The 15,368-nt window shown below is 40.4% G+C and overlaps 1 protein-coding gene across 2 annotated transcripts in view; it reads right to left on the minus strand.

The window, feature by feature from the left end:
* RBKS (ribokinase) overlaps positions 1–15,368 on the minus strand; it is a gene marked incomplete at both ends in the record, with an annotated part of 99,392 nt that overhangs the window by 68,209 nt on the left and 15,815 nt on the right. For both annotated transcript variants that reach the window (XM_080711607.1, XM_080711606.1), the window contains one exon: positions 5,828–5,960. In XM_080711607.1, the coding sequence (XP_080567733.1) occupies positions 5,828–5,960 (133 nt within the window). The remainder of the gene's footprint in view (positions 1–5,827; positions 5,961–15,368) is intronic.

Raw genomic sequence — 15,368 nt, forward strand, 5'->3', positions numbered from 1 at the left:
TAATCCCAGTACTTGGAAAACTGAGACAGGATGATCACAGGTTTGAAACCAGCATTAGCACTTAGTGAGGCTCTCAGCAATCTAGCAAGAACGTGTTTCCAAATAAAAATAAAAAATAGGGTTGGAGTATAGCTCACAGGTAGAATGACCCTGGGTTCAATCCCCAGTACCACAAAAACAAAACAAAAAACAACAAAACTCAGATGAATGTCATCTAATCTTCACGATTAAAGATATTTTGTGCCGGGCGTGGTGGCGCATGCTTGTAATCCCCGCGCTTGGGAGGCTGAGACAGGAGGATGGCGCTGGTTCGGAGCCAGCCTCGCTGGCTTAAGAGACCCTGTTTCCAAATAAAAAAGAAATATAAAATAGGTCTGGGAGTGTAGCCGGGAGGTAGAAGGGCTTCCAGAAACCCCAGTACCACCAAAAAGAAAAAAAAAAAAAAAAAAAAGATATTTTGTGACTTTTCAGAGTCTGACAGTCATAATAAATGGCCAGTTTGGGAGACAGTTTGCATTTCTTGCTATATAACAAAGCCTAGCTGTCACACTTTAGATTTAGAATGCCCCCCAGACCCTTGTCTTAGAAATGACAACCATGTTGGAAGCAGGGCTCAGTTGCTGAGGAGGTGTCCCAGGGGTGTGTGGTCTTGGGGACTATATATATATATATATATATCCCACCTCCCCTTGCTCTCTGTTTCTGGCCTTCATGATGGGAGAATAGCGCCCCTCTGCTCGTGCTTTCTCTCAGCTTCCTGCTGCTGTGCCCTAAGTTCTGTAGATGCGACCTGGCCTAACATGGTCTGAAATCTCTAGAACTGTGAGCAAATAAATCTTTCTTCCATCAAGTTGTGGTTGTCAGGCACTGTGGGTGAGAGTAGTGAGACTGCTGATTGAAATACTAGCAGTTTATTTATTTAAAAAATTCATCATTTTCATGTTTTAACTTGTAATTTGTGGCTTTATCATAAAAGACATAAAAATACATAAAACAACAGTTTTTAAGCTTGCTGGTTATTTAAATCCTAGATAAAGAAGTATTTACTTGGGGAGTGGTGAGTTGCCCCGGGCCACCCTCCCCCTCATGCCATTCTGGCATGGGGCTGTAACTAATTTCTGTATTTCTATTTTCTGTATTTCTATCTTTTTAATAAACTTCTTTAAATCTTCAAAAAAAAAAGAGAAGTATTTACTTTAATAATGGCCTCCAATATACAATGCTAATGGTATCACTATTTTTAGGTCTGATTATCCAAGAGTAGATAGATTTGTGGTCATCTAATTCTTTTCTTTCATTGCTACCATGTTTTCCTGTATAAAGTAACATATGGTACATACTATTTATTAGGGTTACAGGATCCCTTGTGTTTGCACGTGCAGCCATGAACGCCAATCAACATTTCCAGGTGGTTTTAGCCAGTTGTCTTTCAACAGAATTCAGGAAAGGAAATATTTCATTTCATTATATATTACCTGGAAAGACCTGATAACTAATTTTTTATCTTGGAAAATGAAAATCTTAACACATGATCAATTGATGCTCCCACAGTCACAATAATCTAGTACAGATGGTACATTTTTGGTTAAGTTGATGGATATTTGTATACTGCTTTTTAAGTGTTCTGTGGTAAGAGATAATTTTTTTTCTATTTTTGTTTATAAGCTATTATGGGTTAATAATTTTTGTAAGATACAGCAACAACGAAATAAAAGCAAGTGAATCATGTAAAAGACAAGGCTTAACCTATTACTATTATTATTATTACTATATTCAATAGGTATAAACTTACTCTAAATTGCTGTAATAGATTCCCTGCTTACTTTAATTTCTATACTGTCCAGACTAGCGACAGCCTGCAATCTGGCACTGGCCTGGGGACAAAACTTTGAGTAGCACTGCCCCAACAGACTGCCTCTGCACAGAATGTCCTGCCTGACCATTCTGATGGGAAAACAGATGGCTACCTGTATCAGAGTTTAGATAGTCTCATGTTTGCAGGAAGCAAGGTCAGCAATTTTGTTTTGGTGGTACTGGGAATGGAACCCTTCTGCCTGCGGGCTACACTCCCAGACCTATTTTATATTTTATTTGGAAACAGGGTCTCTTAAGCCAGTGAGGCTGGCTTCGAACCTGCGCGATCCTCCTGTGTCCGCCTCCCAAGTGCAGGGATTGCAATTTCCCCAGCCAGACGTGGTGGTGCACACTTGTAATCCCAACATTTGGGAGGCTGAGAGAGGAGAATCGCAGTTCGCAGACAGCCTCAGCTACTTAATGAGGCCCTTTGTAACTCAGAGAGACCCTGTTTCAAACTAAAGAAAAAAAATAGGGCTGGGGGTGTAGCTCAGGGGTAGAATGCCATTGGGTTCCATCCCTAGTACTGAAAAAAAAAAAAGGAAAGGAAAGAAAAAGTTTCCCCCTCTCTCATATTTGCCTGCAGTGGAATGGACAAAGGAAACATTTACACAAACCAGCTAAAGTCACGTGAGAGATGTCCTAATAGGATCTTTGTCTCAGAAAGAAGACTCATTTTCTACAATATCTGCCTGGATATTTTACCTCAAAACACCATTTCCCATTACCATCAGCCTTGGCCCATGACTCAGCTGAACCCTAACTACACAATCCTTACCATCTTCAAATGTCTCACTCTATGTGCATCACTGTATAAATGTTTAATTTAGTTTTGTTGCTGTTGCCTTGCAGTGTGGGGGAACTGAACCCAGGGCCTCTACATGCCAGGCAAACGATATCCCCAGCCTCTCACTGCATAAGTGACGATGTAATTCTCTGCCTCAGCAGCATCCTCACGGTTATAATCCCCAAACCCGGCCACATATAGCTTGGAGAAAGGAAGACTTATTTGCTCACGGTTTCCTTGGGGATTTGGGGTTCAGTCCACGTGAGGCTGGGAACTGGAGATCTCAGAGGATGGTGGTGGGAGGTGGAGGGAGGGAGAATACAAGACAGAGAGGGAGTAGGGGAAGGAGAAGACCTTATATCATCCCCATGGCCACACCTGCAGGACCCTCCTTAGCACCAAGCCCTGCTTCCAACATTTCTACCTTGTTTCTGTGAAGGCTGGGGGGACATTCCAAACCCCAACCATTATACTCTTGCTTAACATTATTCATCACAAATCCTTGACAAATAATTTTCCTTAGCTTAATATAACTGTTTTTGTCTGCACCATCAAACAATCTTCCTTCACCAGAGCTTCACTTGTGTTTGTTGTAGGGCAGGAGTAGGTAAACTAGTGTTGCTAAGAAAATAATAGGGAGTTTTCTTCCAATTTTTCTTTTGCTCCATCTGTTCATTTTTATCTTGATTAATTTTGTGATTTTGGTTTCTACTTGGAACTTGTCATCCTTAAAAAACTGCCAAACGCAAGTTTGGCTAATATGCTTAATAAAATGGAAAAGAATGTCATGATCAATGGATAGTAACTTCTACTATAAAAATATACTTTTTCCTTTTGACTAAGTCTAAGAATATCATGCAATTTGCATAAACTTTTAAATAAATTTCTGCCTAAAGGTCCCAGGGTACCTAAGCCAAAGAATACCTAAGCAAAGCTACCCTGCGCAGGTTTTACCTGCAGTCGTATTTTATTTTCTACTGTGCAGACACTAAGGCTAAATTTCACTGTGAGGCAAACCTTAAATGACTCAGTCAGGGACACAGTAAACGTGCAGAATTTTCAGAATTGTTCAGCTGCTAACATAAGCCATCACACACGTACAGAATAAGGCAGATAACACCTTTGTTTCCATCAACCTCCTAACTAGAGCACTTCCCAAAATATAGCTCCCGCCTTTCCTTTCACATCCACTCATATGGTTTCATGATTCATTTCCCAAGTTCAGTTCCATAATTCAAATATTTTCTATTTTGTGTTTCTGTCTTTGCCTCAACAGACCTAAAATAAAACCAATTTCAAAGTCTTAGAGTTGGATGAGATCCCAGGGGACATCTAATTTTGATTTTAATGGCTACATGAATAGTTTCTATGAAGCTTCCAAGAAGGAACTTTGTCTAATCTCTTTTACATCTCCAGCTCCAGGGAACACCCTCTTCCCGGGGCAGCTGCTTTGGATACAGACCTTCCAATACCAACTATGTCCAGATCTTCCCAGCCAGGAAATTCATCCTCTTCTGAGTTTCTAAACCCTGTAAGTCAGCACCATCTGATTACCCCCTAGACCCTCATATTTAATCAAGCATGGGATGGGTCAGACCTAAACTTTTTCATCAGCCCCTTTTCACAGCCCTATAACTCCTGGAATATAATTGCTGATTATTCATACCAGCATTTTAAATCAATCAAGAACTCAACCCTGGCAATTCATGGTTTCTTACTTTGAATCTTGTGTTTCATGTGATGTTTTTGATCAAAAAGCCATGTGGGAATTATATCAAGTTAGCCACAAGTTAGAAATAAAGCTGCAGTTCATTAGCGGATGAAGTGATAATTGTATAGTTTATACGTCACTTTAAGGGTCCTGTGGAGAGAAAAGTGCTATATACAATGGAAAATTACGTTTCAGAGAAGTTGTGGTAAAATCTCCATAGTTCACAGGAAAAAGCTCATTCTTTTAAGTTCCTCATGTTTTTCTTATCTTCTACTCTGTAGAACCAGCCTAGCTTGTAATCTGTCTATCTATCTATCTTTGTGTATAAAACAACATAATCTATCTTTCCCGTTATACTAGTAATGCTAGCACCTTATGGGGGATGAAGGATGCAAAATTTGAAGCTTTGATAGCCAATTTCATTTATTTTCCAATTATTTCAGCAGGCTGGGTAGAAACAGGATTACTGAATGTCACATGTCATTTCTCTATGCTCCTGAACACAAAACTGTGCCAAATGGTAAGTTATATATAGTTCATTAAGGCCCAGATTCTCTTCCGATCTAAAAGACAGCATCAGAAGAAAATGATTTAGTGATGAGTACAGCATCAGTCACTAGACTAATTTTCCAAAAGCTGGGTTGCTGCAGTGAGACCTGCTAAAAACAGGATGACTCATGCTGTTGTTTAGAAGCAGGACTACAGCAACCCACCGGAGCAGCTAATTCTTCTCGCTGCTCACACTCCTGGTTATAAACACGTTACATTCAGGAAATACAGCACTGAGTTATTTGAGGACTGCTACTCCCCAGAGGGGAGCAGAAAATAGTTCATGTTAGTTTCAACAAGGTAGAAACGAATACAAAGGACAAAGAGGATTATTCCTCGTAGTTAGATCTTTAAAAATGATGAACTTTCAGAAGAATTGAAAACAGGTATTCACACAAGTACACGTGCATGCACACTCATAGCAAAACTATTTACAATAGCCAAAAGGTGGACACAGTCCAAATACCTATCAATCCATTCATCAAGGGATAAACAAATTGTGGCATATCCATATAGCGGGATATCATTTGGCCATCAAAAAGATGGAATGCTGATGCATGCTGCAAGGTAGGCCATCTTCAAAAACAGTATGCTAAGTGAAAGAAGCCAGACACAAAATATCACATAGTACATATTCCCTTTATATGAAAGAGAGAAATCTACCGAGACAGAATGCAGATCGGTGGTTGTCAGGACCTGGGGTAGTGAAGGAAGAGGAAATGAGAAGAAACTGAGTGAAGGATAAGAGATTTTGCTTTGCTTGGTAATGTCTGGAACAGATTAGAAGCTGTAGTTGCACAACACTGTGAATATACTAAGTGCCACTGAATTGTTCATTTTCTAACAGTTAAAAAATAAAAACATTGAACTTATCTTAAAACCCGAGCTTCACCTCCAGAAACCCTTTCCCCATGCATTTCGCTTACCTTGCACACCATGGACGTCTTTGCTCCAAGTCTGGCAGCCTGGACACACTGGTTGGCACCTTTCCCTCCAAAGCCAATAAAAAACTTATGTCCGTGGATGGTTTCTCCAGTCTTTGGCAAACGAGAAGCAAGACTATTATAATTGAAAAAGAAAAGAAGAAAAAGTACGCTGGTAACTACAATCAACTTAGGTTCCTTGGAAGAGAGAAAAGGCTATTTGAAGCTCTGTAGTCCTAAGAAGAACTGGTAGCCAGAGCCAGGGAGGTCGCCTTATCCTTCAAGATAACATTCAGAAGCTCACATCATCACAAAGAACACATCTCCTTGACAGAAGCCCTCACTTTCCTCCATAGCCCACGGCTGTAGCTGGACTTCAGGGGATAGCTGTTGGTGTCTGTAGTGCATCAGGGTTATTTTTTTGCAGTACTGGGGATGGAACCGAGAAGCATTCTACCTCCAAGCTACACCCCCATCCTTATTTCTTTATTCTTTATTTTGAAACAGGATCTCACTGAGTAGCAAAGGGCTTCACTAAGTAGCTGAGGCTGTCCTCGAAGCGCAATCTTCCTATCTCAGCCTCCTGAATGCTGATATTACAAATGTGCGCCACCATGCCTGGCCTGCATCAGGGTTCTTCGTGGGTGTTTCTGCCTCATACTCCCCTTCCCAATGCCCAGTGCATTGGTTCATAGGGGAAATGTAGTAATAGCAAACAGGATGAAGTCAATGGTTTCTGCATGGGTTTATCTGGTCTCTTTAACAAGTGTGCCAGGATTCTAGTGGTTATGTACAGGACCCAAGCAAAAGAGGGAAGTTGTAATTCCAGGCAGGCACTAAAAAATCCTACTTGTTTACTTGTGGATGGGTGAGAGCAGGGTGTGGAGAGGGCAGGATGAGGTTTGGGGTCTAGTCCATCCGGCATACTACATTATTTTTGTTACTGACTCAAAAAGAACATCTATTTATTTACCGACAATGCTTTAATATGTAATTTTATTTTAATATATTTATTGGTACATTATAGTTTTATATCATAATGTAGTTTCATAAGAATATCTATTTAAAATAATGGGCCCCATAGAGCTAAGTTTGGGTTTTAGTTTTTACTATGAAAAATCTGAAACGTATAAAAGTATAGAAAGTAATATATGATTTCCCTTACTCCTGTCACCTGTCATCCAGACTCAATAGTTACCAACTCACAGTCAATCTTGCTTCAGTCCTCTAGACCGTCACCGACTTCTCCAAAAGTTAAGTATGTTCACCGTTTTATTGCCTAATGATGATGGTATTAATTGAGGCAAGAACGAAGTGACTGACCTTAAGACACAAGGGGAGCTGTGGGTATAGGGGTGAGTGAAGAAGGTCGTCTTGCCAACGGGCATGGCAGCCCTTGCCTATAATCCCAGCACTTAGGAGGCTGAGATGGGAGGATTTTATGCTTGAGGCCAGCTTTAGCAACTTAACAAGACCCTATTTCAAGATAAGGACTATGGGTGTAGCTCAGTGGTATAGTGCTCCTGGGTTCAATCCTCAGTACTACACACACACACACACACACACACACACACACACACACACACTGCTCAAATGGCATGAGGACTGGCTACCTGGCCACAAAGAAGTGGTTAGAAGGACCAGATGAAGAGATGGCAGGTGTGATAAAAAAGATTATTTTGTTTTACATAGAAAAGAAAGGCCCAGTGATATCTGCAATGGTAAACTGATTGAAAACCAATGCTGTTTTAGCAGACTAAAAATGTTTATTGAGCTGGGCGTGGTGGCGCACGCTTGCAATCCTAGTACTTGGGAGGCTGAGACAGGAGGATCACACAGGTTTGAAGCCAGCCTCAGCTACTTAGCGAGGCTCTCAGCAACTAAGTGAGACCTTGTTTCCAATAAAAAATGAAAATAGGTCTGGAAGTGTAGCCCAGAGGTGGAAAGCCCCTGGGTTCCATCCCCAGTACCACCAAAATAAAATAAAGTGTAAAAATGTTTCTTAATTTATAGGCTGTGATGTATCTGAAATCAATACTTTATTATGTATTATTACATTAGAATAATAAAACAATGCCAATTCCTACAGGCTACCAACAGCTTTTTTGCCAAGAGCATATGCTTGTTTCAATAAAGACCAAGCCCAACCTATGAACCTCTTTTATGTGGCTCTAAAATAAATTGGTCAATAAATTGGCTAAACTATTCCATTCCCTAGCAGTGCACTGTCAAATATGGTTGTGATTCAGAGGGCCTCATCAATAACTTGAAAACATTCTACTCTTCCCCTTTTCAATTCTATTTTTATCTTGGATTCCAAATGCGTTTATAGTACCGGTGGAAAAAATATACATCTAGAAGGTTCACTTCTGAAAAAGGTACTCAATCAAGAGAAAAATGGTTTTAATGTAATGTTATTATCCTGTCATTTAATTTAGAATGACAAGTGATGATGAGATTTTGATTTGCATCAGAAATCTTAAACATTGTAGGGTTCTGTTATGAGCAGGCAATGATGAGTAATCTGCGTGATTGAGTAACGAGTTCTTGGCTTATCGATGCGGCTACAAACAACGCTCATTACAACCTTAAAAAGAAAAATGTTCCAACGTGGCTAAAAACAGGCCAAAAAACTTAATTAGTAAGACTGTCATTAAAGAAACTTATGGCTTCCACTATATTTAGGCTTAGATCTGGGTCACAACTCACTGGCATGACTCAAGTGTCTTTTTTTTCATTATCAGCTGTGGGAAATCATGAGAAACAATATATAATCAGATTATTATTGTGATGGATATGTATGTAGGGAGGGGGAAGTCAGGGGCACAGTGTATGTTTGTCTGGTGTGGGAGCAGATGGTTGGGATTTAAACTCATTCTTAAACAACTGATACTGTATTAATTCAGGAACCAGTGAAATTCTTCGCTCCTTTGGTATTTACTATTTTCTTTTCTCTTCCTCTGCATCTTTGCTCTGCTCTTGCCTCTTTTCTCCTCCAAGTGTAGGCTTTCCTTGCATGAGAACGGGGACCAAGTCTACAGTGTTCTCCATCTTATCCAGCGTGCCTGCCACTTAGCATGAGGTTAAGATACTTGCTGATGGAACAGCTGCCAGTGTCTCCCTTTGCCTCTTGTAGACATCTCTGCATAGCATCCATTCTCACTTCTGAATTTAGGATGTTGAGGTGCTGGTCAGGAAAAGGAGGAGGAGGAGACTGGCCAGGATGACTGTATGCTTTTCTGGCAATAACAATCCCATGTGTTACCAGATCTTGCACACTGTGTTCTCCATCTTAGCAGCACTCCCTTCCACAAGCAGGAACTCTAACTATAAGTCAAATCACTGTTTCTTTGTTCATGCAATAATTCAATGAATGTCGGATCAGTGTTTTTTGCTATACCTTCTACTGCGTGAAACTGACTTGCTGACCATGGGTTACGGTCCAAGCCTGCTAAAGTTATAGATGTTGCAGAGCAAGCTCGTCGCGACCCCTTTCATGTCTTGAAAACAGAAAATAATATACGTACCGTGTGTGGCTGAACAACATGGATATGTTCTGAGAAATGTGTTGCTGGATGATTTTGTTTTTCGAACATAGAGGGTACTCAAACAAAGATGGACATGTCATCGAACAATATAATCTTATGGGACCACCGCTGTGTATGCAGTCTATGGTTGACAGAAATGTTACTATGACTGTGTATATTCTCATGTGGTATGGAAATGCATAGAAAGTGAAATGTTTATGACAGGTATCCCGGGAGCAGGGTGGGACACATTTCATGTTTTACTTTACATAATTATACACACAAGTGTATACAACAAGAATATATTAGTGTATTAGGGCACAGCCTTGCCACTCCTCTTCAGATTCATTTGTCCTTCCTGTCTTATATTCCATCTACCTGTTCTTCATGGACACTGACTAGCTTCTTGGAGGAGCAACCTACCGGAGCTTTGCCCAGTGCTGTATTCTGCCCACTCCAGGGCTTTTCTGTATCTCTGCTAAGGTTTCTTAAGCGGCCCTGAAGGGCTGAACGACCAGTCACTTGGAGGAGGGGCCAACTCGGTATTAAATATCTTCATCGCTCTGGCGTCCTCCCTTAGAATGCTGGCAGAGTAGGAGCACTTATGCCTTTGTCTTACCTTTGCTTTTCGTTAACTCAAGCTAAGATAGTTTCTTGCATATTTATTTTCAAAGTAAATTTAGAGTAGAGAGTAGAGTAACTGGGAAGTTAATCACAAACAGGCATTTCTGAATTTTAAATCCTAATTTACTTTGAATTAGGCTTTCCTAACCTTTTCCTTACTGAAACCAAGAGATGTCCAGTTTGAAGACATGACCTGCACGAAGCACCAGCTCCTGGCTGTGAGCATTACTAAGATTTGCCTTAGTTCAAACACGAGGCTTAGCACAGTGTCAAAGACAGACAAATTCAAGTGCTCAGAGGGGCAAACACAAAGAAAAGAAAAAAGGCAGCAGTACTGGGAGAAATACAGTTGCTACCATTTAAAAATTAAAATAGTGTAAATTTCTGAATGAGGGTGGAGACCCAGAGGAAATCATGCATAAGAAGTTGAAAACAAAGGGAGTTTTAAAATGTCACGCCACCTTTGAGCTGGGCAGGGGACCAGCGATGTGCTCGGGGATGGCCTGAGCCACTTGCTGACTGGATTACCTTGACAGCTTTTCCCTCTTTGAACTGGCTGCTTCTCTTGCAAAACAATTTAATAATACTTGTCACCCTCTGAAATGCCTGGGTTTTGTGCTCTGAGTTAATTCACTGACAGGCATTACCCGAACAATTTATCAATTGCTTTTAACTTCTTGACAATGAGGTGGTTGTTACAGGTTCTCGGAGATTATTCAAACCACAGGAAGGGATGACCTGGTGATGGGATGAGAAGTCTTTCAACCAGAGTCACACTAATCCTGGCTTCAGCTGCAAGTCAAAGAACGTGTTGCTTTTTGGCTTTCACATCGACCTTTTCTTCTTCTGGTGGGAAGTTTCTGACAAGCTGTAAGCCTCTAATAGGAGATTGTACTACTAGTTAATACCCAATTAAAATTCATTACACAAATTTATTATTCCTACTGCTTGCATTCTTCAACCATATCTGTGCTTCTTAGCTTTTGTGTATGTCATATTTAAAAGGCTGAGGGTAATTTTGAAATCAAGTTGTCACTTGTAACAACACGGATGAGCTTAGAGGACATTATGTTAAGTGAAATAAGCCAGGCACAGAGTGATGAATATTGCATGACCTCATTTATTTGCAGAATCTAAAAGGGTTGAACTCACAGAAAGCAGCGTGGAATGGCGGTTACGATGAAGCGAGAGGCTGAAGGGGGAAGAGGAGGCACTGGTGAGTGGGTACAGAATTACACTTACATGGGAGGAATGCTTCTGCTGTTTAAGCGCACAGTAGGGCAACAATGGTGGAAAATGACATCCTGTATATGTCAAACTTTCAAAGAGAAGAGTTTGAATGTTCTCCCACAAAGAAATGATAAATGCTTGAGGTAACCCACATGCTAATTATCCTGATTTGGTCATTATAAAATTAATACATGTAGTAAAACATCAGATTATATCTCATAAACAATTATTTGTTAATAAAATGTGAAAAAATCAAGGGTGTAAGATCGCTCTCTCCCTCTCTCTCGCAGTACTGGGGATTCTACCTCGGAGCTATCCCCCTAGCCTTATTTTTTATTCTTTATTTTTGAAACAGGGTGTCACTAAGTTGCTGAGGGCATCACTAAGTAGAGGCTGGCTATGAACCTGCAATCCTCCTGTCCTAGCCTCCCAAGCACCAGGATGACAAGCATGTGCCACCACGCCCGGCTATTTCTATTTCTTTAAAAAGATCTTGACCTCTCAATTCAAAATTCATTTGAAACTGGGTGTGGGGGTGATATACACCTGTAATCCCAGTACTTGGGAAGTTGAGACAGGAGGATCACAGGTTTGAGGCCAGCCTCAACAACCTAAAGATCTTGTTTCAAAATAAAAGTTAAGAATGGTTGGGCATGTAGCTCTGGGTTCAACCTGATACATAAAATATTTATTTCTTGACCATTTGATGATTCCTAACTCTAAATTTGCAGACACATATGTGATTTGTTCAAGGAAATAAAGCATGAATTATGGTTTAAATAGTTCTTTACTGATTTTTATTTCTAACCCTAATCACTTCCTAGCTAAAAAGTTTGTGGCTAAGCAGTCATTCTGTCTTAAGATGTGAATACTTGCATATTTTTTAAGTGGCCAGCTTCCCCTTTTTGTGGTGCTAGGGATTGAATTCAGGGGCCCTCTCTCTCCATGATACATCATCAGCCCTATTTTATTTGGAAATAGGGTTTTGCTAAGTTGCAAAGGGCCTTGCTAAATTGCTGAGGCTGGCCTCAAATCTGCAGTCCTCTTATCTCAGTCCTCTTAAGTACTGGGATTACAGGCCAGACTTTTGTAATGTTATATCCTTCACCTATGTATTTAAATTTTACTTATGTGTGGCTGGATGTGAGGCCAGCATGCACTAACATAGGGAGACTTTGTTTCAAAATAAAAAATAAAATGGGGCTGGGATGTGGCTTGGAGGTCGATAACTCTGGGTTCAATGACACAATGATTTTTTTCACTTATGCCTGGAAAGTGTGCTAGAAAGTGGGAGAGATGGATATGTTATGGCTTTCTCCCAGGTTATGGCCTTACAAGGCTTACATCATTTACATCTCTACTCAAATTTTACCTCCTTGGGGAGGCCTTCCCGGTCTATCTTACAGGAGCCACCTCCTTCTGATTTAATTATGTTAAGTATTCACTCATTCATTTTGAAAAGAAACACTAAGTTTCTAAATCAGAGATAGCATCTGACAGTATCCCCCTTATCCACGGGGAATATGTTCCAAAATCCCCATTGGATGCTTGTGACCGTGAATAATAACAAACTCCCTATATAAACTATGCTTTTTTTTTTTAAAAAAAAACTATATATAAATACCTTAATACATTAAGCCTCAAAGGTAATAGCAATAATAAAGGAGAACAATTATAATATACTATACTCTAATAAAACTGCCAGCATCATTACTCTTACACTTTGGGGCCATTATTAGGTAAATAAGGGTTACCTGAACACAAGCACTGTAATACCAGGACAGTTATCTGATAACCAAGAGATAGATACTTCGTGACTAATGGGTGAGTAAGGTATACAGTATGGACTCAGTGTTCAAAGAAATGATCCCCATCCCAGGAGGGATGGGGCAGGACTGCATGAGTTTTCTGGTGGTAAATTCTTCCAGTGATTCTTTTCCTGAAAGAGTATTTCTGCTTTATATTTAAAGGATGTAGAATTTTATACTGTTTATTTTTCAAGCATTTTAACGATTTCATTTTCTTCTAGCATGCATTGTTTCTGACAAGAAGTTTATAATAAAATATTTGTTCTCCTAAGGGGTGTGTGTGTGTGTGCGTGTGTGTGTGTGTGTGTGTTCTCCTCTCTGAGTGCCTTTACGTTTCTGTTTATAATGGATTTGCATGGGATTTAATTAGAATGTGCTTTGATGTGGTTTACATTGTGTTTACCCTGCTTGGAGTTCACTGAATTCTTAGATTTATGTTAACCTTCTAATTACAACCTTCATGGCTTTTATAAAATTTAAAAAAGTCCAGTCATTATTTCTTCCAGTGTTTTTATGCCCTTTTCTCCTTACATTCCAGTTACACATATGGTAGGGCAAATGTAGAGAGGCTCTGTGCATTTATCCCCTCCACTTCTGTGTCTTCCAAGTTCATGTGTCCCTTCTTCTATACTGTTCACTCTGCTGTTAGGTCCATCCAGTGAATTTTTAGTTCAGATACTGAATCTTTCATTGCTTAAATGTCTAATTGGTTCTTTTATGTACCTTCCATTTTTCTTTTTTCTTTTTTGCGGGTCTGGGGATGGACCCCAGGGGCATTCGACCCCCAAGCTACACCCCCAGCCCTATTTTTTATTCTTTATTTTGAAACCGGGTCTCACTGAGCTGCAGAGGGCCTCACTAAGTAGCTGAGGCCGTCCGCAAACCGTGATCCTCAGGTCTCAGCCTCCCCAGTGCTGGGATGACAAGCGTGCGCCACCACGCCCGGCTCTTCCATTTTTCTTATGTTCATTTTTTTTCTTATATCACTGAGCATATTTATAATGGTTATCTTTAAAAATTTCTCTGGCGGTGGGATTGAACCTAGGGGCATTCACCAGTGAACTATGTCCCCAGCCCTTTTTACTTATTTTGAAACAGGGTTTTGCTGTTTTTCCCAGGCTGGTCTTGAACTTAAGGACTCTCCTGCTTCGGCCTCCCAAGTCACTAGGATGGCAGGCAGGTATATGCTACTACTCCCAGTTTATAATGGTTTTTATAGTCCTTTTCTGTTAATCTCACCATACTGGCTATTTCTCTCTCTTTTGATTAACGTTTCCCTTCTTGATTATGGTCTACATTTTCCTGACTCTTTGCACATCTAGTGACCCCATACCCAATATTAAAGATTGAACCAGGGATTCCCACATGCGAGGCAAGTGCTCTGTCACTGAGCTACAACACCTCTAACCCTTTATTTTATTTTGAGACAGATTATCGCTAATTGTCCTGGCTGGCCTCGAACTTTCAATCCTCCTGCCTTGGCCTCTCGAGTAGCTGGAATTACAGGCATGTGCCACCATACCTTGGGGGATGGGGTAAAAGTCTGATTGGATGCTGAGTGTTGCATAAGTTAGTGTTGTCTTAATTTTATTTTATTTTTCCGAAGAGCATTGAATAGTGGATTAGCTTGATTCATTTATGATTTGTTTTTTAGACACATTAGGATGGGTTTACAGTAGCCTTTACCGAGGATAAATTACTCTTTTACTAAGTATTGCGGTCCTTCTGGGAACTCTGCTAAATAGTCCAGAGGCTCAGTGTCTCTGGCTGCATAGACTTAAGCCCCTCCTGTTCCTGTAACATTTCTGTGAAATGCTCAGCTATAGATCCTCAGTCATTGCCAGCTTTGTGGAGTTCTTTCCATGCATGGTCACTTAGTGTCTAGCTAGAGTCCAGGGAACTTTGAAGCAGGTTTCTAAGTTCTCCTTGACTACACTTTCCCACAAATTCTAGACTCCTTGGCCTCCCTCAGCTATGGACTCTGCTTTTTCAACTCATGAACATTACCAAGTCCTTGAATTCCTTGTCTTTATACACCAAGGTCAGGAAGATGCCGCCAGGGCTCAACTTGTTTCCTTTTTCTCCTGGATAACATTCCTATGCCGCCTACTTTCCAACTGTCTTCTAGGTGTTTATGGTGTTTACGGTGGGAAGGAGTCTAATGTTAGTTACTACAAAATGGTCAGAAGTAAATTTTGTGTGTGTGTGGCATCAGGGATTGAACCCAGGGGCATTCTACTCTGAGTTATATCCCCAGCCCTATTTTTTATTCTTTATTTTGAAACAGGGCCTCATTAAGTATCTGAGACTAGCTGCAAACCTGTTATCCTCCTGTTTCAGACTCCCAAGTACTGA

The sequence above is a fragment of the Muscardinus avellanarius genome, assembly GCF_963383645.1.
Source record: "Muscardinus avellanarius genome assembly, chromosome: 15".
NCBI classification, from domain to species: Eukaryota; Metazoa; Chordata; class Mammalia; order Rodentia; family Gliridae; genus Muscardinus; species Muscardinus avellanarius.